General features: G+C 35.0%; 1 protein-coding gene across 7 annotated transcripts in view; it reads right to left on the bottom strand.

Moving 5' to 3' along the window:
• UBR3 (ubiquitin protein ligase E3 component n-recognin 3) overlaps positions 1–27,826 on the bottom strand; it is a 225,892-nt gene that overhangs the window by 159,939 nt on the left and 38,127 nt on the right. For 5 of the 7 annotated variants that reach the window (XM_077883155.1, XM_077883154.1, XM_077883153.1 and 2 more), the window contains exons 2-6: positions 27,240–27,379; positions 24,214–24,372; positions 17,898–18,041; positions 17,315–17,364; positions 3,628–3,694 (exon numbers count right to left, since the gene is read on the bottom strand). In XM_077883155.1, coding sequence (XP_077739281.1) covers positions 3,628–3,694; positions 17,315–17,364; positions 17,898–18,041; positions 24,214–24,372; positions 27,240–27,379 — 560 coding nt within the window. The remainder of the gene's footprint in view (positions 1–3,627; positions 3,695–17,314; positions 17,365–17,897; positions 18,042–24,213; positions 24,373–27,239; positions 27,380–27,826) is intronic. The other 2 variants (XM_077883157.1, XM_077883152.1) reach the window with 1 other exon arrangement.

Here is a 27,826-nt window from a genome sequence, read left to right on the forward strand (position 1 = left end):
TATGACTACATATTTACCTTTAAAAAATGGGTTAAATTGTCATGATTTTTACAATGCCTAAACTACCTTAAGCCAAACTGTAAAAAAAGAGACTTCTGAGCAATCAGCACGTGGTACAAATGCATAAGTGAGGTAAAGATTTCATTCGACAGCAGAGTCCAGACCCTGTAACTCAGGAGCTCCAATAATCTCAGCATGTTGACTAAAGCCCTGTAGGCCTCAGTTTCTTCATCCTTAAAATTTAGGTTTTGAGAATAGACGGTGAATGTAGCACAGTACCTCAACCTCTGGCCTATCATTACCTATTTTATTTTCGGCTCACTTTCAAAGTGCTAAACCAAATTCTTACAAAAACTAAACCACTCCCTGGATTTTCAATATTTTCAAAAGCAACTAACTATCACTTTTTTGGAAATAGGGATTCTACTAATTCAAAAAGCCATTTCTTCCATGCATATACTTAAAGCAAAATGATAACTGATCAAATCTTAAATCTCTGTACCACTTCCCATCAGTGGAGGAAGAAGAGAAGATAATCCAATCTTAAATATGAAAAAAATCAAGTATAAAATAAGCTTCAACCTTAAGTCTCCATAAAAAGTATCATCAGTCAAAGTTTGACCAAGCTGAAGGAAAATAATGACACCATAATAGGTATTTTTTTGGCATCCCTAAAGCTTAAACTCAAGTGTGTACCTAACAATCTGCTTCAACTCAGATGTGTCTCAAGGATTCAGATAAACACATAGACAACTCTGGTAAGTCTAAGGGCCAAGTAGCCATATGGAGTTCTAATTTCCTTCAGGCATTATAGGTTCTCCTGCTAGGCAAGGAAGAAGGGGAACACATGTACACGTGCGCATCCTGGACCACAGATCAAATTTCATGAACGTTGCTAGTGTAGGGGCCAAATGTAGGCTACCCCAAGATGGGCCACTTTGGCATAAAGATTACAAGGTTCCTCAAAAAATCAAAAACAGAAATACCATGTGATTCAATAATTCCACTATAGGGTATTTACCCAAAAAAACCCAAAACACTAATTCATAAAGATATATTATGTACAGCATCGTTTACAATGTTTACTGCAGCATTATTTACAATGGTCAAGATATGGAAGCAACCTAAGTGTCCATCAATAAACAAATATATAAAGAAAATATGATATATATATACAATAGGATATTAGGCAGCCATAAAAAAGGACAAGATTGTGCCATTTGAGACAACATGATAGACCTAGAGGATATTATGCCAAGTGAAGTAAGTCAGACTGAGAAAGACAAATACCATATGATTCTACTCATAAGTGAAATCTAAAATATATGTACATATATATAAATAAACAAAAAGCAGGATCAGACCTATAAATACACAGGACAAACTGATGGTTACCAGAACAGAACAGAACAGAACAGGTAGGGAGATGAGCAAAATGAAGAGAGGACATAAAGGCCTCCAGTTATGGAATGAGTAAGTTACAGGAAAAAAAAGCAGACCATATGGAATACAGTCTATGATACTATAATAGTGATGATAGCCACACTTGTGAACACAGCATAATGTACAAACTTTCAAATCACTAAGTTGTGTGCCTGAAATTAATGTAACATTGTGTGTCAACCATACTCAAACAAACAAAAGCAATCAAAACCCAGCAGATTCAGGAAAAGCTCTTTATCCTCTCCGTCAACTGCCTAAAAAGAATTTACATAGAGGACCTGCTCCAGGAAAAAAACTATCACCATAGATAACTACATTATGATATAAACTAAGTACGGTAGGCAGGGAGGAACCTAGCAAGACCTGTTTGATCAAAGTCTTCTATTCTCACTGTTTCTAAGTGGACTAGGAATCATGTGTTTATCAAATATTTACTTTTTTTCATCTTCCTGTGAACCGCGTATCTTCCCTCTGAAGACCCAGACATCATTTACCCCCTTCTCACTAGTTCAGAATGACCTATATGCTTTATTTTGTCTGTTTTTGGAATTTCTATGTCTGTATGAATTCCCCATATGTACGTTATTAAATTTTATTTTCTCCTGTTAATCTGTCTCATGTCATCTTCGTCTGGTTAGAAGGACCTTGAGGGGTCTCCACCACTAGGCTCTCCAAGTTAAATGCAGCCACAAAAGAACTCAGAACAGACTTACAAAATGAGCCTCAACTGAAACCGTCCACTTGCTCCACCTTTCCAAGCAGTTGTAAATATTCCACAAGACACATTCAGTACCAGAAACTATAATCTTATTATTCAAAATATTATTCAAAATAATAATTTAACTTCTGGAGACTATACTACCCCAGGATATAGACTGTGTTAAGATTTGGAAATCCATGGCAAAAATCCACAGAGCATGGGCTGTCAATTAGTAACAAGGGCTCTTGGAAAGATTCTAGTGAGGGTCAAGAAAACATAGTGATTAACAGTTGAGGCTCGGAGATTTGAATTAAGGATCTACTTCTCATTAGCTGTGATGTCTAACATGTCTCCATTTCCTCATTCATAAAATAGTAATAACTGTTTTGTATGATGACTTTAAGAATTAAATGAAACAACATATGTGAAGTGCCTAGCACAATGTCTAGCATATACAAAAAGATCAATAAATATTACTCATTATTACTAATCTATTTCCTCACTATATATCTACTTCCTCCTTTGAGCAACCACATATTGAATCCTTACTGTACCCTAAATAAGTGCCATTCATTTTTATTCTCTTCCTCCCCCCGACCTCTCTCTCTCTCACCTTCTCTCCCATACTCACCCTTTTTCACTCTAGAAATTGCATATCTCAGATTACAAAAAGATGTAAATCAAACTATAACTTCAGGCCAAAAACACTGGATCAAAGCATCAATGACAAGATTTACTTTTTTATGGCGACAAACATTATATGGTCTCATTCATTTGGGGAATATAAATAATAGTGAAAGGGAATAGAGGGGAAGGGAGAAGAAATGGGTAGGAAATATCAGAAAGGGAGGCAGAACATGGAAGACTCCTAACTCTGGGAAATGAACTAGGGGTGGTGGAAGGGGAGGAGGGCGGGGGTGGGGGTGACTGGATGGTGGGCACTGAGGGGGGCACTTGATGGGATGAGCACTGGGTGTTATTCTGTATGTTGGCAAATTGAACACCAATAAAAAATAAATTTATTATTAAAAAAATAATAATTCACATCTTATGAAAAAAAACAATAAACAAAATTCCAATAGTAAGAGTTTCATTTGCTTTGGGATACCCCACAATCACTCCCTAACAATAGTTTCTCCATTATTAGACAAATCTAAGAACATAACTCTCCCTTCAAAATGGCTAACCCACCAAGTGTTCTTAATGATTAAACATTTTTAGCTTATTTTTTAAGTTTTTATTTAAATCTAGTTAGTTAACATACAGTGTAATATTAGTTTGGGGTGTACAAGAGAGTGATTCATCACTTCCATATATCACCTAGTACTAATCACAAGTGTCCACCTTAATCCCCATCACCTATTTAGCCCATCCCCCACCCATCTCCCCTCTGGTAACCAACAGTTTGTTCTCCATGGTTAAAAATCTGTTTCTTAGTTTTCATTTTTAGCTTTTTATACAAGGAAAAAATTAAATATAAATACCTTTGGTGCTACTGCTTAGTTTGACCCTCTTTCTCTTGCCCAGACCTTGACTCCCATCCTGATCCTCCTGGAAGAGAATAAAAAAAAGAGAACAAAATCATATACAGTCCTATTCATGAATTTATACATTTTACCTAAATATAAATATACTTATAAATTATGTTAAATATGTAACACAGGCACGCTTACATAGTATTAATCAACACATTTCACTTCTACGTATACAGTATAATAAAATATATTTTTTATTTTTAAATTAGCATTATAATTAAAATATATAATGAAAATCCTTAGTATTAAAATACAAAAGCTCTTAAATTTAACCTGTGCTTTTAATGAAAGACTTATGAAAATCAAAAATGCCAAAATTAAAAATTTCCTATTTAGAAACATTTCCTAACCTTATAATATCACATGCACAAAGAAGATAAAGGGGAGGAGGGAAGCAGATTAACACAGGAAGAAAGAAGAGCAGGGGAAGAGGGCTAAAACAATGAATAGAGAAAAAGCTTTGAAGGATCTAAGAGGAAAAAATGAGTTCAAGAAATCAAATTCTGAAAAAATAAGCGCATTACAAGCTAGAAGTGACAGTTAAAAATAATAACAAATTTTAAGATACTTCGGGGAAAAAATTCAGGAAGGAAATATAGGCATTTCTGCTTATAAGTGATATATTCATTCCTGAAAAACCTCACACTAAAAATAACAAAGCTTAAAGGGGAAAAAAGATGAGGGGCAGACCACTGACATCCTATTCAAGTTTGTAACCCAAGAAGTAACAAAAGCAATGATCTGTACCTGGGGATATCATTTGGCCCAAACACCTTGGAGTGGTTTGAGGCCATCTCAAGGGATGTTAACACAGCATCACAACCAGAAAGGAAACCCAGTCAGCTAAGACAGCAAAGAAGGAAAAGGAGCAGAGGAAGCAGCAGCCTGCCCCTAGTGCAACCAATTGTGAAGCTAGAGGTGTGCCTCTTGGGGAAGGAGCCCTGAACGCAAGTGCTCCTTTCTAATTTTTTTTCCTTTCTAATTTTTTAAAATATTGTTGGAAAAGTTCCTGCTCCCTTCACAGCAGAATTCAGGTTTTTTCCCCTTCCAACTAAAGGATATGATTCTACCCCATTATCCTAGTTCTTCTGAACTAGGAAAGACTGAATAGGATTCCCAAACCTCCATGTTATACTGACATCTTTTTCCTATTTTCCAAATATCTATGAGCCAAATGATATTACAAAGATATGTGTGGTAGTATTCTGTATACAGTCTGTTGTACTAGCAATGGTGTTGTGCAGGTGTGGCAGTTAGAACTGTGGTACAAATTCCCAGGTATTTTCTCAATTACAGCCCATCAGATCTCCAAAGCAGAAAAGCAGCCTCGGCTTCATGCCGTTTTATCTATTGGTATGGCTTCCTTGGCCTACACACCACAGCCTTCACTTCAGGTTTCTGTCAAACCTAGCATCCTTCCTCAGAGCTGGGGTTTTCCAAACATAACACTTAGCTTAGTCAATGAGCATTTCCTCAACCCTTCCATATGCTCTCCCCATGAACCCCCCACCCCCCGCCAGTCCTCTCTATCTAACACCTGGCAGTGGTACTAATAGTCAAACTACACTCTCCTCCTCCTCTTCTACCAAGCTCACTTTCTCTAGGAGTAACTCAGCCAAAATGAAATTCTGAGCCTTAAAAGACAAAAAAACAGACACAAGAATATAAAATCATGACATAGAGCCCAGAGGGTTCAAAAGTATGAGATCTAGCTAATAGCCATTTATGAAACTGATCCCCCAGTCTTGAGAAAAAAGACAAATTTGGAAAAATATTTTATAACCAAGGCTAGGATTATTTCATAATTTTAAATATAAACTTCCTTAAAAAAAAGAGTATCCTAGATCAAGCAATGGTCATGGCATAACAAAGTTCTATAAATTTCCCAACCTTCCAGTCTAAAAAACAAGTAAAATTAACCAAGCAAAGGAGAGGAAAGCCATTCCAAGAAAAGACAGCATGAACAAAAGCACAATGACAGAAGTCTTGAAATAGACCAGGGAGTTGGGCTTCACATCATGGTAGATTATCAAATACAGCTAGGAAGGGAGATTATAGGAAATTGGGAAAATACATACTCTAGTATGTTACTGGTGAGGGTATAGTGGTATAACTTTTCTGAATGGCAATTTATCAATACATGTCAAAAGCCTTTAAGTATATTTATTTATCATTGTAACAGAAGTTTTAGTTACAGGAATTTATCCTAAAGAAACAGACAAGTGAATAAGGACTATATGCACAATTATTTATCACAATGTTATTTATAATAGCAAAATAAAAGAATCTCTGGCTTCCAACAGCAGAGGAATAAGTAAACAAATTATAGCATACCTCTACTCAAAGAAAAACAATGCTAGAGCTCTATTGTCATTGTGACCAGGTATTTCTTCAAAAAAAACATTAAAAACGAGCTGAGTGAAGTAAGTCAGTCGGAGAAGGACAAACATTATATGTTCTCATTCATTCGGGGAATATAAATAATAGTGAAAGGGAATATAAGGGAAGGGAGAAGAAATGTGTGGGAAATATCAGAAAGGGAGACAGAACGTAAAGACTGCTAACTCTGGGAAACGAACTAGGGGTGGTAGAAGGGGAGGAGGGCGGGGGGTAGGAGTGAATGGGTGACGGGCACTGGGGGTTATTCTGTATGTTAGTAAATCGAACACCAATAAAAAATAAATTAAAAATTAAAAAAAAAACGAAAAAAGCATGCTATATAGAATAGCATAAAAAGTATGAAACCATTTAAGTATTGATAATATACACATAAAAACTTAAAATATATTCCTTATAATGTTCAAAACTGGCATTAGTGAGAAAAGCAGGTTATGGAATAGCACGTATAACATGAAACCATTAAACCATTAAAATATACTACATATAAAATCTCTTAGAATACAGATGTTTACAATAAGCCACCTCTAAGTGATAGATATATAATTTTATGTTTTTGTTAATATTTATTTTCTATTTATTCAACAATGAATATGGATTATAGTTTTAAGTTAATAAATAAATGTTAAATACAGTTCTGATTTCCAATCCTGTGACAATCTGCTCAAGACAACTCATTACCGTGTTATCTATTACAAGTCCCAGATTTTTATCTTGAGAAAAAACACCACTTTTAACAACCAGAAGGACTCCCAGTGGTGGGAATTTAAGAATTAAAGAGGATAAAAATACAGTTATCATGACCACAATACCACACCTGAGCCGAAATCCCTAACAGTAAGTTGTAGTTCTTCCCTATTTATCCACGAAGAAGCTGTATAGAACCTTGGGAGAAAATCATAGTCCAAAGGACAAGGAAGGAAATAAATCAAGTACAACTTCAATCCAGACAGCATTTGTGCAGCCCAGAGAAATACTTTAATCTGTAGGCAGGGAACTAGACACACTGCTACATGTGTTTCAGGCACAAAATATGTATAGTGTCCAAAATGAGATTATTGATAAGATCCCAAAAACCTAGATTCGAATTCCCAGTCTGCAAAATTTATAGATGGTTTCTCAGACAAATTAACCTTTCTTATATTCTTTAATGAACTTACTAGACAGAAGAAAAAAATGTTAGCTTCATAAAAAGAAGTCAGGTAAATTCACAGATGGTTAAAATAATACTCAAAGGCTGTTAATACGGAATACACAAGGCTAAAAAGAATATTTAACATATCAGGTTATAAAAACAAAATCCAAAGAAAATCTTGAAGACCAGAATAATAAAATGAAACAAAGATTTAAGTAAACTGCTATAATCTGAGATTGTTTACTTTAAACCAACTTTACAAGTACAAAGCAGAGAGGAACTTCTAACTTGTCAACTGTTCAATGCTGGGGGAGTGGGAGGGTCAAAACCTAGGCATTTCATTTTTGACCACAGGGTTCCTGCCAACCATCCGCATAGCTGCTAAAAGGCTAACAAAAAACTTGGACCTTGACAGTCTGCTTCTCAAAAGATAGCCCATGTCTGTGTATTGAATCAGATCAGACATTTAAAAGGCAGTGAACAGATGAAAAGGCATGTACAGCAGAGAATATTAAATAACTAAAGCTAAATATTTAAGAGGTGTCTTATGGAAGCAAAAATAAAAATCTTTCAGGTGGCTCAGTCGGTTAAGCATCTGCCTTTAGCTCAGGTCAATATCTCAGGATCCTAGGATGGAGCCCTGTGTCTGGCTTCCTGCTCAGTGGGGAGTGTGCTGCTCCCTTCCCCCTACCTTCCCCCCTGGTGTATGCATGCACTCTTTCTAATAAATAAATACATCTTTAAAAATAAATATAAATTTGGGATGCCTCGCGTGGTTCAGTGGTTGAGTGACTGCCTTCGGCTCAGATCATGATCCCGGGGTCCAGGGATGGAATCCTGCATCAGGTTCCCTGCAGGGAGCCTGCTTCTCCCTCTGTCTATGTCTCTGCCTCTCTCTCTCTCTTTGTATCTCTCATGAAAAAATAAATAAAATTTTTTAAATAAATAAATCTCTTAATAAATCTTTCTAAAGAAAAAAATAAGAAATGGGTGAAAATTACAATATTTTACATAGCATTAAGAAGAATGTCCTATTAGAGCTATCAAACAAAAGAACAAGTTGCCTCAGAAACTAGGTAAATTCCCTATTGTTCGAAGTGTTTATGAAAAGGCTTACCAACTGTCAGAAATACTGTAAAATCAATTCTTGCACTGGAAAAGAAATACATTAGACATTTCTAAGACCCTCCTGCCAAAAGTTTCTATGATTCCCTACCCCATTCTTAACCATTAATATAATTTATAATTAGAATTAAGTCTTATACCTCCAAAAATAAAACTAACTTTTCCTTTATCCTTGATTTATGAAAAGCAACTGTAACTTCTAATTTCAATAATGGCTGAAGGTAAATGTTTCTTTTTTATCCTTTTTTCTATTTTTCAATTTTTGCACAATGGACATTCATATTTTTACAGTTTCACATAGGGAAAAGTGTCTTAAATGTTTCATTTGTATTAACAGCTAAGTACATCAGTGTCACAGAAATTAATGACACACAGATAAATGGACATTGGTATGGTAATGGCCATAGTGAATATAATCTTTTCTTAAAAAGTTATATTGATTTAAAAGATCCTATTTCGGGGATCCCTGGGTGGCTCAGCGGCTCAGCGGTTTAGCGCCTGCCTTTGGCCCAGGGCGCGATGCTGGAGTCCCACGTCGGGCTCCCAGCATGGAGTCTGCTTCTCCCTCTGCCTGTGTCTCTGCCTCTCTCTCTCTCTCTCTCTCTCTCTCTCCCTCTCTCTCCATGTCTATCATAAATAAATAAATAAATCTTTTAAAAAAAAATCCTATTTCTCTAATTAGAAAAATATACATATAATACTAGAGATAATTTTCTTTTGAACTACCTGATGGTTATAAATAAATCTAAACAAAAAATTAATATAAATATATATTATATTATATATAATATATATTATTATATATATTATATAATATATAACTATAAATCTGAAAATACTTTGTAAAGTATTTACAAAGTGCTTATTTTCTTTTTGGTTCCATACAACACAAACAACATTTTCTACTCCTATTTCATATGAGCTATACAAAAAAAGAATAAGAAGTAGTAGTATGAAGAATGTCATGTGTATAAATAGCACTGCTGAGTACATAATGTACTAGGGACAGTGAGGACAAATATCTGACACAACTTGTATGAATAAAATTAAGCAGACTGCAGTATGTGCCCTCATTCAAATAAAACTCTTTACAAATAGAAATCTTGTTTTTATAGTTTCAAATCTATTTCTTCTTTTTTAAAACAAAGTGAAAGAATAGATTACCTCTAGGGTCTCTCCAATTCTAAATTCTTACAACATTTTTTAATTGTTATAATCACTTCTCTACAGTAGTAATTAAGATGTAACGGCCCTCTTCTCATCCTTTTTATATCATTTGTTAAATTATAAGAATGAAATCACAGGGGTATCTGGGTGGCTCAGTTGGTTAAGTGTCTGCCTTCAGCTCAGGTCACGATCCCAGGGTCCTGAGATCTAGCCCTATATCAGGCTCCCTGCTCAGCAGAGGGCCTGTTCTTCCTCTCCCTCTGCTGTTCCCCCGACTTGTGTGCATTCTCTCTTTCAAATAAATAAAAAAAAAATTTTTTTTAAGAAAAAAAAAAAGAAATCATGAAAAGAGTTAGCTCAATAATCCCATGGGCCTGTAGGGTAAGGGTGTAGAAACTACCATCCTTAACCATACCCAGGTTTTCATTAAATTTCAAATATTAATACTAAAAGCAAACATACTATTTGTGCCTATAGTTGCAAAAATATAAAAAGTTATAAAAATATCAATACAGCTTTAAAAGCCTTAATGACATTTTTAAATGGCATAAATATATATTTATTCAAGAACATCTACATCTAGGTACTCTTCTATCATTCTCTATCTTATCCCTTCATCAACTTTCTCCTTTACAGAGTTAAAAAGAAAGTTCAAAAGGTAAAGATCAACTTTAAAAAAAAAAAAAAATCTTGGGATGCCTGGGTGGCTCAGCGGTTGAGCATCTGCCTTTGGCTCAGGGTGTGATCATGGAGTCCCGGGATTGAGTCCCACATCAGGCTTCCTGCATGGAGCCTGCTCCTCCCTCTGCCTGTCTCTGCCTCTCTCTCTCTCATGAATAAATAAATATTTTTTTAAAAAATCTTACATCTGAAATTTAAGTTTTCATTTTCTTCATGTACAATAGTAACTATTACATTTAAGGAAAACTCTAATTTTAATTAAAACCCTACAACAGCCATTTCTGATTGCAGTGCTATTTCATTGTCATGTGACAGTTTTTCCAACCAAAAAAATGGCACTAAATAGCTGGAAAAATTTATCATCAATTGTTGTTATGTTAGTTAGCTATAATCACTAGTCATCGTTTTGGGTATCAGGTGAATCCAGGAAAAACAATGGCAAAGGCCACATCTTGGTTATAGAAGTTTTAAAATTTGTTTACAAATTGTCACTCCTCCTTCTAGAGGTGGGGATCTATGTCCTCTCCCACTGAATCTGCACCCACCTTCACAATTCACAAGGAATAAAATGCAGTTGGAAGTGACACTATGTAACTTCTAAGGACAGCTCAAAAAAGACTCTCCAGTTTCTGTTCTCCAACAGTCAATCTGCAAGAGCCAGTAACTATGCAACAACTTGAGACCACCATACTGGAGAAGCCACCTGTAGTTACTCTGGTCAAAAGCCAGATGAGCTCTTGTGGACAGTAAGCAATCAACAATCAGTACTGTCAGTAAGCCACCTTAAATTTCCACCTCAGCTGAGCCTTAGAGGACTGCAGTGGCAGCCAAAGACTAACTAGAACTGCATGAAGGTACCCAAGTGAGAAATGCCCAGCTGTGGGCCCCAAATTCCTAAATCATAAAGTTGTGAGAATAAAAAGGTAATTTTAAAGAACAAAGCTTAGGACCATTGCACTGCACAGCAATAGTAATAAACACTTATTCCCTTTACAGAAAGCACTCTAAACCAACAAGGTAAGAGACCTAGTGTCCATTTCCCACTCTACCACAAAGTAGTAAATGAAATTTACTAGCTTGAGTGATCCTGTTATTTCCATGGAATTCAGCTTCTTCACCTGGAAATTTGGCAAAATGAAATTTAAGGTCTGTCTTAGGTGCTCGCTTCGGCAGCACATATACTAAGGTCTGTCTTAGCTCTAGTATTCATAATTTTTAAAACCTTCAAGTTGCTTCCTCCTAATTCTCGTATTTGTTTTTGTTGTAGTATGTAATTTTTCTATTTCTAACTCAAGATTTCGAAAATGTGTTCACAACCAAAAAGCTGGGGTGCCTGGGTGCCTTAGTTAGTTAGGCATCTGTGTTCAGCTCAGGTCATGAACCCAGGGTCTGGGGATCAAGCCCTGAAGTTGGGCTCCCTGCTCAGTGGAGAGCCTGCTTCTCCATCTCCCTCTGCCCCTGCCTCCACCTCGTGTTGGGGTGCGCATTATCTTAAATAAATAAAATCTTAAAAAAACAAACAAAAAAAAGCAAAGACCTAGTGGTACACAAATCAATAAATCATAAATGAATATGTTTTTGTATAAAAAAAATATGATCACTATCTTAAAACAGAAAATTTCCTTTATCACTAAAACCCTTCTATGATTAGCCCTAGGTAATGGCCATTTTTATTTTTATGTTTTTACTTTTATACTTTTCCATACTTTCATTTTTATACTTTTCCATACTTTTTTTATATCTTTGCATATTTTTATATTTTCAATACTTTTCATTTTAAATGTATGTGATTTTTAAAACCAGAAAGAAATTTTATAATCTATTAAAATTCAAGATATGCATACTGTGACCTAGCAATTCCACATCTTAGAGAACTATTTGCACATATACACAAATAGAAATGTAAGCACTGAACCTTCAATTAAAAAAAACCCTGCAAATTAAGGAAATGATTAGGTAAATTGGAGTTTAATTCATATTTCAGAATACTATACAGCAAATGGAAAGAAAAAAGTATTGACAAAGATGAATCCGCACAACACATTATGGAGTAAATAAAAGAACATAAAATGGCATAATATTCTTTATTCACAAATACACACATACACACAACACTTTTGTATAAACACATAGTTATTTAACTCCACAGAAGAGGGTCTATCAAGGACATCGAAACTATTAACTGTAGTTACCCAGAGAAGAGCTGGTGTTAAGGAGAGCAGAGAGAGGATTTTTATTTTATCTGAATTATCTGGCAAAACAACTACAGTGTATTTGTGCATTACTTAGGTAATATTTCAATTAAATTTTTAAAAATAAACTTCATTGTTTTAAAACATGTTTTAGTAAACTATTTCCTCTGGAAAGATGAGTAGAAATATGTAGAATATGACCCACAATAGCTCAAAAACTCAAATATCTCAATCACTCCCATATAAAGTACTAAGAGAAAAACACTTATGCAGTCTAATCTGTGTCTAGGGACACCTGGGTGGCTCAGCGGTTGAGCGCCTTCCTTCAGCCCAGGTCGTGATCGCGGAGTCCTGGGATCGAGTCCCACATCAGGCCCCTGCATGGAGCCTGCTTCTCCCTCTGCCTGTGTCTCTGCCTCTCTCTCTTCATGTCTCTCATGAATAAATAAATAAATACTTTAAAAATAATAATAATAATAATCTGTGTCTAATCCATTATATGTACATTATATATTATCCCATTTAATCCTAACAGAATTATCATTTTTCCATGAGAAAATAGATTTTCATAAGTTAAATAACCTGGCAAAAAACACAGCAATATTATGAGACAAAATTCAAACTGAGGTCTGACTAACTCTAAAAAGCTCAAGTTTCTCTTTAAGACAAACTAAAATTGGGGCGCCTGGGTAGCTCCGCTCCGTTGGTTAAGCACCTGCCTTCGGCTCAGGTCATGATCCCAGAGTCCTGGACTGAGCTCCATGTTGAACCCTGTGCTGAGTCCCCTGCTCAGTAGGGAGCTCGAGTCTCTGTGCCCCTCCACTCATGATCTCTCACTCTCTTGCTCTCTCTCTCTCAAATAAGTAAAATCTTAAAAAAAAAAAAAACTAAAGTAGGTATCCCTTCAAACGACTTCTTGTTTAGCTCTACTTAAAGTAGAGCTAAACAACTCTACTTCAAATTCTTAAGTAGAATTAAGAAATTCTTAAGTTTTCAAACACCCCAACGACCCCATTTTTATTCCAACTAGAAAACATAACAAATCTATAAATTATAAAAAGTACCTTTAAATATATTAAATATATTAAAATTTTAATTATAAAATGATTTTAAAAATCAAAGAGCAATCTATTTTTAAATACGTTAAGTTAAATATGTATCACATGCCCTAACAATAATTCTCAGCTACTCTCAAAAAATGATGTATTTTGAGGATAAATGAAGTATTTTAAACTTGTCACCATCAAAAAGTTTGTAAGATGATATTCACACTGAGACATACTCATAATTAAGGAACAATTTTTTTTAAATAATTTTTATTTATTTATGATAGTCACAGAGAGAGAGAGAGACAGGGAGACATAGGCAGAGGGAGAAGCAGGCTCCATGCACCACCGGTAGCCTGTTGTGGGATTCGATCCCGGGTCTCCAGGATCATGCCCTGGGCCAAAGGCAGGCGCCAAACCGCTGCGCCACCCAGCGATCCCGGAACAAATTATTATAAAAAATATTATATACAAAAGTTGCTGAAACAAAGAATCCAAGAGGAAGGAACAGAACAAAAAAAACCTAAGAAAGATTAAAAGCAACAGTAATGAACAAAGAAAACGTATTTCTTTTTTTCTTTAAGATTTTATTTATTAGACAGAGAGCACAAGCAGGGAGAGCAGCTGACAGAGGGAGAGGGAGAAGTAGGCTCCCTGTGGAGCAAGGAGCCCAAAGAGGGCTCAATCTCAGGACACTGGGATCATGACCTGAGATGTTTAACCGACTCAGCCACCCAAACGCCCCAGAAAAGCCATATTTATCTTTTTTTTAATTTTTATTTATTTATGATAGTCACACAGAGAGAGAGAGAGAGGCAGAGACACAGGCAGAGGGAGAAGCAGGCTCCATGCACCGGGAGCCCGACGTGGGATTCGATCCCGGGTCTCCAGGATCACGCCCTGGGCCAAAGGCAGGCGCCAAACTGCTGCGCCATCCAGGGATCCCAGAAAAGCCATATTTAAAATCCTCTGATATCCACACAGAAATTACTTCTCTCCCACACACACAAAAGGATTTCCTTCTAGGCATGCTGAGTGGTTCAATCAGTTAAGCATCCAACTCTTGGTTTCAGCTCAGGTCATGATCTCAGGGTCATAAGAGTGAACCTCTCATCAGGCTCTGCGCGGTCAGCACAGAGTGTGCTCAAGATTCTCTCTCTCCCCCTCTCCCACTACCCCCTCCTGCCCAGCTCACTCTCTAAATTAATTAATTAAATCATTTAAAGAAAAAAGAAAAAAAAAAAAAAAAAAAAAGGATTTCCTTCTAGCACCCTACCATAAAATCCCCAGCAATTTAAAAGGTAATCCGGGGAGTTTAGGCCAAGACAAAAATGACTATTGGTTCTTTCCTAGACAGAGGAGAAAGCATTTATGTTGAAGATCAGCTTTCTAAATGCCCAGAAATCAGATTCAACTCATGACAATAAAGTAAAATTGTTATCACAGCTATTAGATGCATAATGCTAAGTATGCTAAAATAATATGAAGGTTTTAACCTACCACAGAAATATAAACAAACATAACTATAGATTTTTATTGTTCTAGATCACATCAAGATGTTTATTTTTTTCTAATCTTCTATAACATCACTAAACCATTTCATTATAAAATCATTTTCTAAGTTTTTACTGACAACAGATACAAGGCTCCTTTCCTGTCTGGCTGGCTTTAAACAAAAAAATGTGCCTGTGCACCCACTCATATTCAACGTCTAAGTGTTCCCAGATCTTGCCTTGTGAGAGGCAATTCTGCTTCCCCACAAAATGCCCTTAAGGAAAGCAGAATAGGGGTGCCTGGGTGGTTCAGTCAGTTAAGCGACTTGATTTTGGATCAGGTCATGATCTCAGGTTTGTGAGATCGAGCTCTGCGCTGGGCTCTGCAATAAGCATAGAGCTTGGGTAAGATTCTCTTTCTCCCTCTCCCTCTGCCCTCTTCCTCCCAGCCACCCCCCCATCTCACACTTAAAAAACATAATAATGAAAAAAAAAAAAAAACATAATAATGAAGCAGAATAAGTTATTTAAAACCACATGTCTAGCGGTGTCTGGGTGGCTCAGTTGTTAAGCATTTGACTCTTGATTTCCGCTGAGGTTATGATCTCACAGTCATGAGATTGAACTACGTGTCAGGCTCCTTGCTTGGTGTGGAATCTGCTTGAGATTCTGTCTCTCTCCCTCTATAAAGAAATAAATAAAATCTGAAAAAAAAATGTCTAGGGGCACTCAGGTGGCTCAGACAGTCAAGTGTGCAGCTCTTGATTTCAGCTCAGGTCATGATCTTAGGGTCCTAGGATCGAGCCCCTTGAATACCCCTCCAGGCTCAGTGGGGAGTCAGTCTGCTTAAGGATTCTCTACCCTTCCCCACCACCCAACTCGTTCATGTGTGCATGCTCTCTCTAAAATAAATACATAAATCCTAAAAAAATAAAATAAAACCAGATGTCTATTATTAAATTTCTTCCACTCTGACATATAAAGAATTGGTATTCTTACCTCCATCACTCCCCTCCCCTAGCTTCAAAATGGAATTAATACTATTTTAGTTGAAACAATGAATAATAACATTTATTTGTATTTTTTAAAGTCTATTTTTAAGTCTACTTTAAATACTAACTTTTCCCATTCATCATTATAGCAACATTGTTTGTAACTCTATGAAGTTAAAAAAAACAATAGTTTTAGCTAATCATAGTATTTTTTAATGATTTTAGGTAATTTTATTTTTTTTTAGTAATTTTATTTTTTTAATGATTTTACTTTAATTTATTTAATAGACACATATATGATGTTTACAATATGCCAGGCACTAGTGCTCCAAGTGCTTTCATATATAAACTCATTCAATCCTCACAATAATCCCTGGCAATAATATTATTATTACCTCCATTTTCCAGAAGAGAAAACTGAGGCATGAAGAAACTAAAACGTTTGCCCAAAATCACACTATTAAATGGTACAGGAGCCAGTTTCAAACCCAGGCACTCTAATTCAGAGACAAAATTGCAAACAGCATATGAAACTTCCTCTCCAGTTTGTTGAAAACTCTTCAAAACTGTTTGTCCAAAAAGAAACTCCAGAAAATGTTGCATTTTGTGGGAGCCTTTTTAGAGGCAATAAATACTACTAGGAAGTTTAAAATATAAGGCATTCAATCAATTACAAGGCATCAATAACATAAATCATATTTTCAAAAAGAGGATATTTTGCTTTGGTCATGTGATATTATCAAAATGCATTTTCAAAAAAGTTACATTAAAAAAGTATGTTTTAATGTAACAATTTGGTTTTTAAAATTGTAATCATTAAACTTGACAAAAATATGAAATTTACATAAGCATCAAGATTATACACAAATATTTGCAAAATGCAATTCTCCCTTATAGATTGTATACTAATAGAATTAGGAATGCTATAAAGGATTTATCAGAAATATTTAATAAACATTACTATTTGTCTAACAAATATTATAAAAGTTGAAATTTCAAACTGACAGTCTACTTCCCAGTACATTGCTTTTTTAAGTAAGGTATAACATGTAAGGTAAAACTTACATTATGAGATTGGAAAAGCAGTTACCTTTTATATTCTTTTAATACATTGTTCCAGACTTAGCTAAATTTCTTAAAACAATTTCATTGAATATATGAGGATTTGGGTCAATGTGGAGATATCTTCCTAGGAAAGATCTCTATCTCCCAGAAGAAAGAGATAAATTATAAAGAAGTAGTAAAAATCTAGTAACTGTACTCCTGGATGGCTAAGTTATTCCACTGTAGGCTTCAGTGTCTTTGTCTCCAAAATGAGGAACTTAAACTAAATTAATATCCACAAATCTGTAAAGTTCTAAAACTTTTAAAATCTATTTTCAAAAAGTTTTAAAATTTTAAATCTCACCTCATCTGAAGAATCTAGTTGTCCCAAAGTTCCTGTTGCACCTGCAAATCCTTTAGAAAGGGAAAAAAAAAGTTTCCTTCATAATTGTTACATATTGCCTTACTTTAAAACCATTTTGAGACATAAACAAAAAGCCAAGTTTTGTTTTTAAAACAACTCATTCCAACAGTTATCTTGGCCGAGTTCAACATTTATCTAATAAATTCAGGCCTAATAGGTTTATACTTCAGAGGAAATCTCTAGTGAAAATCTAAATTCAATCATCCCAAATGGTATTTCAGACAGATTTCTTTCTTTTCAGTTTTAAACCATGGCTGCCTAAAATATTGAGATACTAAAGTTTTGGGCTACTCTTAAATACCAATTTTTTCACAAGATAGAAATAGAACCTTAATAAACTAACTGAATTCCATTTAAGAAAAATGCATTCTCTTCTTTGGCCAATCTATTCTTTCTTGCTTCTACATTTTTATTACTTTCCTTACAAAGATTGACACAGTATTTAAATTTCTTCAATAATAAGTTTGAGGTCTTTTTGTTTTATTACAGAAAAGTTACCACTGTTCAAATTAAATACACAAACCTTGAACTGCCAGAGTGCTAGTGCCAGCTGATTGCTCCTGTATGCCATATACAAGTTTATCCTCAGGATATGTAAGTCCAGAGCTCTTCAAAGCTATAAGGTACTTTTCATGACTTTTCTTTGCACAAGCATTTTCTCCAAGACCTAATATTTAAAACAAATTTAAAATCAGAAAAAATATTCCACTGAAAATATAAGTAAAGCAATCTCAGTAATTAATAAATATATATATGTATTTTTATATAAGTATTACATATTTATATATAAAATAGCTATATGTATATATAAAGAAGTCATTTGATACATATTTTTATATATTATATAAATTTTATATGTACAAAATAATTATATATTTTATATTTTATATACATGAGCTTATACTTTGTCATGTATTTTAACATATATATATAATATAGTTGAATATTCTAATGGCAGTAGAGCCCCAAAATAAATATAAAACAGCATCAGACAATATTGCAGAGCATGTTTATAATGAATAATAAAATCTACTAGGTAAGTGAATATCTAAAATATGTCAGAGATTACATGCAAGTCACAGGAGGTACAGAACTTAATAATAGTATGATTCCTGGCTTCAAGAAACTTGAAAACTCATGGTAGAGAAAGGCAGATAATATGGTAAAAGGCAGTTGTATAGCAGACGTCACCATTTGGTTTGACAATCTGTGCTCTCATAACACTATGCAGGTAAACTTCCCCAAAGCAAAGTACTTAGGAAAGGCTTCCTGGATAAAATAATGCCTGAGTGGAATTTTCAAATATTATAACTGAGATTACTCTTAATTCCTGATTTATCAAACTTTTCCCATCACATTTAAAGAATTAAAAGCATAATTTTACAAGGGGCTCCCTGCATGGAGCCTGCTTCTCCCTCTGCCTGCGTCTCTGCCTGTCTCTGTGTCTCATGAATAAATAAAATTTTTTTAAAAAGCTTAGGTTCCAGAATTACATACTCCTAAACTTTCACTTAGCATTGCAGCTTTTTAATTATTGCCAATTTTTGTTTTCTTTTTTAATACATTTATGGAGAAGAGAATAATAGTAAAAGAAATATTACTATTTATTTTGAGAATTCTTTAAAAATAAAAACTATTCTGACTGAAAGCCAAATTCCAATGGCATTTGATACCTCCTAGGCCAATTACATATCTTAAATTAAGGTCTCAAGCTCTCTGATTATAAAAATATATAAATGAGCTTCTTTAGTATTTGTTGAGTTTTTCTGTACTTCCTCTCTTTGCTAGTCTAATAATTGCAACAGAACAGCTTGTTTTTTAAATGTCTGTCTCTCCAAACTGGTTTAAAAAAAAAAAAAGAAAACACTTATTAAACAGTCAGGAATACATCTATCCTTCAATTTAAGTCCAATATTAAAAACAATTACACTTAGTTTAAAAAACAATTACAGGGCAGCCCAGGTGGCTCAGCAGTTTAGCGCCGCCTTCAGCCCAGGGCCTGATCCTGGAGACGGGAATCGAGTCCCACATCAGGCTTCCTGCATGGAGCCTGCTTCTCCCGCTGCCTGTGTCTCTGCTTCTCTCTCTCTCTCTCTCTCTCTCTCTCGGTCTCTCATGAATAAATAAAATCTTTAAAAAAAATAAAATTAAATAAAAATAAATAAATAAATAAATAAAAATTACACCTTGTTTATAAAAAATACTTTCTAAGCATCCTATATAAAAATGACTAAATGCCTCCTAAATAATAAAAGCCATGTATTTATCTCAATCATGATAGATGAAGTTTATAATACTTTTTAAATAACAAAATATTTTTTATCAACCCTCACAACAAGCCTCAGAAAAATAAATGTATAACAAACATGTATGTTTGGGGGGGGTGCTGGGGCTGTAGGGGCAGAGTGGGAAGGAGAGAAAGAATCTTAAGCAGGCTCCACCCCCAGCACAGAGCCCAACAGGGGGCTCAATCTCACAACCTTGAGATCATGACCTGAGCCAAAATCAAGAGTTGAACCCTTAACTGACTGAGCCATCTAGGTGTCCCTAAAATCACCATTTTTAAAAGTAAAGAAATGGATGCTTACAAACATGGCTAGTCAGTGAATAAGCAAGCAGTAATAAGAAGGGCAGCTAGACTACAAATTTTAAACTTCTGAACCAAAATTTAATGTGATTTCCATCACTAAAAGTCAGCCAAGGATTTCGTTGTGTTGTTTTTTATTTCAAGAAATAATTAAAAAGGAATTGTAGAAATAAGACAATTACCATAAATCACTCCTAAAGTATACGTTCTTATAATAATTAAGAACAACTTGCTGGTTTCTTCCAACCGCTGATTTTCTGAATAAGGTTTGAAGAAACAACAGACCACCAGGTATAATCTGATCTTTCTCCAGCTTTATCACCAAAATTCGAATACCAGTTACCATCATCTTTATCCTAGGCCTCAGTTGAGCTTTTCTGTTCTTGCCCCTTCCAATCTCTTTTTGGCAAAATAGCGAGTCATATTTTTATAACACTTATCTGATCACGTCACTCTTAAGCTTAAAATATTTCGGGATCCCTGGGTGGCTCAGTGGTTTAGCGCCTGCCTTCAGCCCAGGGTGTGATCCTGGAGTCCCGGGATCGAGTCCTACATCGAGCTCCCTACATGGAGCCTGCTTCTCCCTCTGCCTGTGTCTCTGCCTCTCTCTCTCTCTGTGTCTGTCATGAATAAATAAATAAAATCTTTAAAAAAAAAAGAAACGCTTAAAATATTTCCATGACTTCCCAATACATTCAAGATAAGATAGAAGATATAAAATATTACATGGCGGGCAGCCCAGGTGGCTCAGCAGTTTAGCGCCGCCTTCAGCCCAGGGCCTGATCCTGGAGACCTGGGATCGAGTCCCAAGTCAGGCTCCCTGCATAGAGCCTGCTTCTCTCTCTGCCTGTGTCTCTGCCTTGATCTCTCTCTTGCTCTCTCTCTCTCTAATAAATAAATAAAATATTTTAAAAAAAAATATTACATGGCCCATGAAAGCCGTGGATCTAGTCTGATGTGGTAACCTTATTTGTGCCACTATCACCCTACATTCATTTTATTTCAACACTACAACTTTTTTAAATCTCTTTAAAAAAAAGTAAGCTCATTCTCACTCATAAATATTTAACATGGAATCTAGGAGGTGTCTAGGTGTGATTGATATTTTTTATATTTATCCTGCTTGGGGTTCCTTAAGCATCTTGCATCTATAAGTCAATGTTTTCCACCCATTTGGAGAATTTTAGTCATGATTTTTTTCAAATGTTTTTTTCTGTCACATTCATAATCTCTTGTCCTCCTGGGATTCCAATCACAGGCATGTTAAATCATCTGGTTCTGACTAACAGATCCCTAAGACTCTGTTGTGTTTTCTGTTTTCTAGATTGAATAACCTATTAACTTTCTTCAAATCCACTAAGTCTTTCTTCTATTCTCTCCAATCTGCTGCTAAGCCTATCCAGTAAATTTTTTCAATTTAATTATTGCACTCAACATGAATTTTCAGTTCTAGAATTTGCTTGTTATTGTTTATATTTCTTTGCTAAGATTCCTTATCTCTTCACTCATTAACATCATATTTACTTTTACTTACTTGAACAGATCCTCCTTTCATTTCTTGAACATATTTATAGTACACGCTTTTTTATTTTATTTTATTTTTTTAGAAAGGGAGACAGTACAGGGGGAGAGGGAGAACGAGAATTTTCAGCAGGCTCCATGCCCAGTATGGAGCCTAACACAGAGCCTAACACAACCCTAGGGATGCCTGCATGGCTCAGCGACTGTCTGCCTTTGTCTCAGGGTGTGATCCTAGAGTCCCAGGATTAAGTCCCACATCAGGCTCCCTCCATGGAACCTGCTTCTCCCTCTGCCTGTGTCTCTGCTTCTCTCTCTCTCTCTCATCTCTCATCTCTCATGAATAAATAAATAAAATCTTAAAAAAAAAAAAAAAACCCACAACCCTTAGATCATGACTTTTGTGGAAATCAAAAGTCAGATGTTTAACCAACTGAGCCACCCAGGTGCCCCCATGATAGCTGTTTTAATGTCTTTATCTGCTAAATCCAACATCTGGGTCATTTCAAGGTCAATTTCTATTGACCATCTTATTTCTTGGTTATAGGGTATAATTTCTTATTTTCCTGTATGTTTAGTAGTTTTTATTGTATGCTGAATGTTCTAATATCACATTATAGAAGATTCTGGATTCTATTATCTTCCTTGAAAGAGTATTCATTTTAACTCTAGAAGACCATTCAATTAACAGCCTTGTCACCTAAACACTCACAGAGGTTTGGTAAAGGTTTGTAAAGGGCAGGTCTGTACAGAAGCCTAGTTGGTTAGGCATCTAGCTCTTGATTTTGGCTCAGGTTATGACCTCAGGATTGTCAGATTGAGCCCCATGTCAGGCCCTGCGCTGGGCATGGAGTCAGCCCGGGATTCTGTCTCTCTCTCCCTTTCTCCCTCTCTCTCTCTCCCTTTGTCCCTTCCCCTTGCCTTTCTCTCTCTCTCCTTCCCTAAAAATAAAAATTAAAAAATTAAAAAAATTAGGGCAGGTCTATAGAAAGCCTAAGGTTCTCAAAAGGCCCTCTAAATTGACAGAAATAATCTCTAAACTTTGTCTTAACTAGATGTCTGGGGTATTAACAAGTTGTCTCCAGTCTGGTTAGCTGAAAACTCCAATGTCTCGGAAAAGTGCTTAACCTCTAATATTTCTACTCTGTGTTTAACCCATAGCAGTCACTCTCTAGTAAGCCTGAGTCTCATTCTGTAAATATATATCTGTCCTCAATCAAGCACTTTCAGGGCTCCCCCATAAATCTGCCCCACTACCTTTTCGTATCTACCCCCAACAATTCCAGTTTCCAACTGCTTCAGTTAATCTAAACTGTGATCTCCACCTCCTCAGCTCAGGTAGACCACCACACTGTTTCAGTGCCACCTCTTGTACCACAGGCAGGACGTTATCCCTAGACAGAGATTCTGAGCAATTGTGAGGTTCATCTCATGCCTCTTCTTTTCTCTCAAAGATTTATAGCCTTGTACTGCCTCTTGTCCAATGCCTGATAAGAGCTGCCTCATATTTCTCCAGTTCTATGTTATGACATACAGCCTAGTCCAGCAGTCAAAAGCAGATGTCCTCGACCTTGGATATAACTCCATCCCATTACCACCAACTCCCCTCTCCCTCTAGCTAAATGACTTTCTCTCAACCATCAGGCTTAAGTATCACCTTCCCCATCGGTGAAACCAAGTCTCCCTTTCATAAACACTTTTCCTATCCTTATTCGTATCATTTACTATAAATTATACATGTTTTTTTTTGTTTGGGAGTTGTATTAATACCATCCTACTCACTAGACCTTTAGCTTTATAAGGACAGAAATAGGATTGATTACCTGGGTTAGTACTTGCATTCCCTACCCCAAGCTCCAGTACCTAGCACCAAATCAAGCACATAGAACTTAATATTTGTTGAAAAAATAAATGTTGGGCAGCCCAGGTGGCTCAGCGGTTCAGTGCCGCCTTCAGCTCAGGGCATGATCCCAGGGATCCGGGATCGAGTCCCACATCAGGCTCCCTGCATGGAGTCTGCTTCTCCCTCTGCCTGTGTCTGTGTCTCTGCCTCTCTCTCTCTCTCTCTGTGTCTGTGTCTCTTGTGAATAAATAAATAAAATCTAAAAAAAATTTAAAAAATAAATGTGAGATAGACTATTTCTGAATAACATATGGTTCACAATACACATGAAAATTTCACCACTCTAAAGAAAATACACTTCAATTTTTAAAACATGTTATTCAGGAGCCAACAAAAATAATGCTATTTAAAGTATCTGTTGTACTATAAAATTGAGCTAAACTGAAGAATTTTAAGCTATTTTACATAACAGTACATCATAGACAAACATACTTGACAATTTTATAACTTAAACCCTACATTATTATAAAATCCTATGCCACAACCAAAAAGTATAGAATGCCAAAAATGAAGGCATAGTAGTAGTTTTGCTACTGTTTGAGGAAGGAGAGGTGGAGTAAAATTATGAATATGTCACACCAAATCTTAGCAGAGACTGAATTCTACTGCAAACTCCAAAATAAGTTGATTGTGAAGCCTTAAACTGGTCAATTAGTTTTTCTAGGACTGCTTCTTCATCCGTAAAATAATAAGTACTTTTAATTACCTCCACCTTTAGCACTCTATGAAAAAAAAAATCTACATTTTATTAAGTTTGAAAATACACAATTTCTTATGATTACAGTGACATAAGTAAATTTTAACTTTCTGCTATTCTAATATTTTACTTACCAGAAGTCAGATCTTTGTAGTTTTGTTGGTTTGTCAAAACCTGAGTAAGAACAGACCGCATTGCTCCTCCCATTTTAGTTAGATCTTCTAAAAAGGAAATTTGAGGTTCCAAAAGCTGAAGGACTTTGTTAAGGTCTTTTTCTGATGGTACATCAGCTGCTGAAAAACATGTAATTAACTTCCTCTCAAGTATTTTGTTAAGAATAACAATATTTTATTCTTTTAAAATTATAGCAACTTGGGTAACAGTATTTTATAATAAAAAAAATTAATATAAGAACTCTGGAGGGATGCCTGAAACTCAGTGGTTGAGCACCTGCCTTTTCAGGGCGTGATTCCAGAGTCCTGGGATCGAGTCCTGAATGGGGCTCCCTAGAGGGAGCCTGCTTCTCCCTCTGCCTGTCTCCGCCTCTCTGTGTGTTTCATGAATAAATAAATAAAATATTTTTAAAAATAAAAGAAAGAACTCTGTTTGGAAAGCAGTTATTCACCCATCACCCAGCCTAGAATAATAGGCTTGCTCAGGAATTCAATCCTCTGAGGAAAGGTAGATGGGAAAAAGAGGTAACTTCATAATATTAAGCATTTAATTTGGTTAAAAAGCATTCAATTTGAGGTTCCTATATTTTTAAATATATAAAAGTAATCATAACATCATTTCACAATTAGATCGTGTTTAAGAAAAAGTTAAGATCGCTTCCTAAAATAAAACAACAGAAATCAAATAATATTGAGACTAGTCTAAGAATATTAGAACAAAATTACGTCAGTTCTAAATTTAAACCTGTGTAGCAAATAACCCATCCTCTATCATATTCTAAAAATACAGACTCATGTTGGCTGGAGGTCAAAGCAACTAAATTGAAAAATAACTGTTTTCATAAACATAAATGTTTTTACTAAAATAGTTTTTAAATATCAGAAAAGAATGCCTAGCAGAGCTGGAAGAAGAGAAAAGAAATTTGCATAGCAACTGAAAAAGAATATTTAAGAGGGGGAGTAAACTGAGGTCTTAAGGAAGAAATGAATAATGAGATTCAGAGTTCCAACATAACTGGCTAAAAGGATGCATATAAGGAAGCTAACAGAGGGCCTGTGTGCCCAGGAAAGGGAACAACAACTTCATTTATTAAGCATCTACTACATGACAAGCACTGGGAAGCAAAACCAAATAAGAACTAATTCCTACTCCCAAGGAACTCACAACCCAGTTAAAAGATGATCTGTGAATGAAATTCTAGATAATTCTGAGTTCTGGGAACCAAACCAAAAAAACCTTACTTTCTTAGTGTACAACCAATACTGTATATTATTCATCTTTATATCCTCGCCAATGACTTATGTAGTAACATAGCAAATATTTAACACTTGTTCTTGGTTTGTAAAGCTGCTAGATAAGCTCTAACATTCATCTGAGGATTGTAGGGTGAAATGAGAAATGGAACTCAAGGCATCTGTGAAATAACAAGATCTCCGAGCTTCTATTACCTCAGATTAGATGACTTCAAGTTCTTCCTTTAAACAGTGATCTCTACACAAAGTAACGTATTAACTTTTCTTGCACAGAAAAGAGAAATGAATGTTGAGCATAAGTGGTAATAGAGAAAGGAAAATTTGATGAACCTAAGTTCATGACTCTCATCTTAAGACAAAAAAGTGCTTCTATTCACTCCTTTGTATTTTCAGATAATGGCAAAAAATAATTATCAAAGCTATGTACTTAAATCATCTACCTATTATAACCGCTAAATGTCACTAAAGAAAAAATAAACAATTCATTTTTGTGTGAATTACACTGATCAAACTAACGGCTTTAAAGTTCTCATAATAAATGATTTCTACTTATTACCCTTCTAAAATAGGACATTTATAATACAAAATGTAAATTGCCAAAAACTTCATTAATTAGTATATGAGAAAGAGCACAAAGGCAAGCTGAATAACCGAGCTGGTCTCTAGTTTCTTCATTCCAAAGAGAGAGTAGTGTGGGGGCTGAATCAAAATAATATTTCTTCCTGTATTTTAAGACGTATACTCTGAGAGGAGAGGAAGCAGTTAACAAAGGACTGTATATTTTGCTTAAAATGTAGAAATAAGGAAGTATAAGTGTTTGTTCACAATAAAAATAACATGGTACTTTTAATTATGATGAAGCTGCTTTGTATTTCTTCACACTTCAATGATGGGGGAATAGATAAAAATGTGAGCCATAGTTTCCAATTGGATTTAAGATTATTTACAGTAAATAACTCAAAACCTCTAAAAGTAAATGTAGTTCTTTAAATGATAAATATATACGTATCATCAGAAAGGTAAAAGATCATAAAACGTTAATAAATTTGTTTCATACCACACTAACTGGTATGTATAATTCACAATGTCAAATGAGACTGACACCTTTAACAGACAATATCTAAATCCAAAATATTTAACTGAAGTACATTAATCTAGATCGTGACTAAATCATAAAAGGCAAGAAGCATATAATTTGTAGGTTTTTCTTTTCAATTATATCATGATGCTTACACCCATACATTCTATCTGTAATATGGGAGTGAGCAATGTCTCTCATAAGTTGCTATATACTGAGGGGAATAAAAATACAGACATCTACAAAAAAAAAAAAAGAGAGAGAGAGAGAAAGAGAAAGATGGTAAAATGGTAGTTTATCTTCGCACACTGGCAGGACTTAATTCTATTATAATATAATTATAAATAAAGTCACCTTAACCCCATAAAATTATTATTTCCTCATTTGCAAAAGGCCATGTAAGTTTGATCCTAAACATCTATGATCTCAGGAGCAGGAAGTCCCAAACTATGCCCTACTCCAAGGTATCTATGAGATTATATAATTGATGTATAGTTAAAATACGCTTTTATTTAGTCTCTGTAATTTCAGTCATCTCATAAAACATGTTAAGCAAAAAAATGTTATCTGAAAAAAATTCACCTTGTTATTAATGGTAAACTCTGTTAATTGGGAATTTAAAAAAGAGTACTAACAAAGAGTAGATTAAACATACCTGGTTCATTATAGCCTTCTCTTAAGTACTGAATAAGACAAAAAATAAATCTTGGAAGAACAAATTCAGACATCATCAATAAGTCTTTGGGGACACAGGGAATATTTGAACTTGATTTAATTTGATGCCTTTTGCAAAACCTGTAATATGAAAAAGAAAAAAATTAACAGTGATGTCTAATCTACCAGGAACATATTATATCTTTATATAATATCTATAAACAGAAAGCAGGCCAATATGAAAGCTGATTTATTACTTCTCTATGATTTTTAAGGCACCAAGTTAAAAGACTATAGTTTTAAACAGTCTTTAAATCTAAAATGTGGCTGAGGGGGGATTTCTTCCTAATAAAAGACCATACTAGATAGGTGCCAACTAGAATACTAAAGAAAATCTCATCACAGGAATTAGTATTTTTTAGCTGCAACTTATTACTGTCACATATTACTTTATTACTTCTACCCTTTACAAACCATTAAGTAGAAATTGATCATTTCTTAAGAATTCACATTTTCTATTCCTTAACTATTTCTAACTTATCATATTAGCGAGTATGTGACAGAAATACCTAAAGTCTATTTTAAAAG

This window comes from Canis aureus, chromosome 34 (assembly GCF_053574225.1).
Source record: "Canis aureus isolate CA01 chromosome 34, VMU_Caureus_v.1.0, whole genome shotgun sequence".
NCBI lineage: Eukaryota > Metazoa > Chordata > Mammalia > Carnivora > Canidae > Canis > Canis aureus.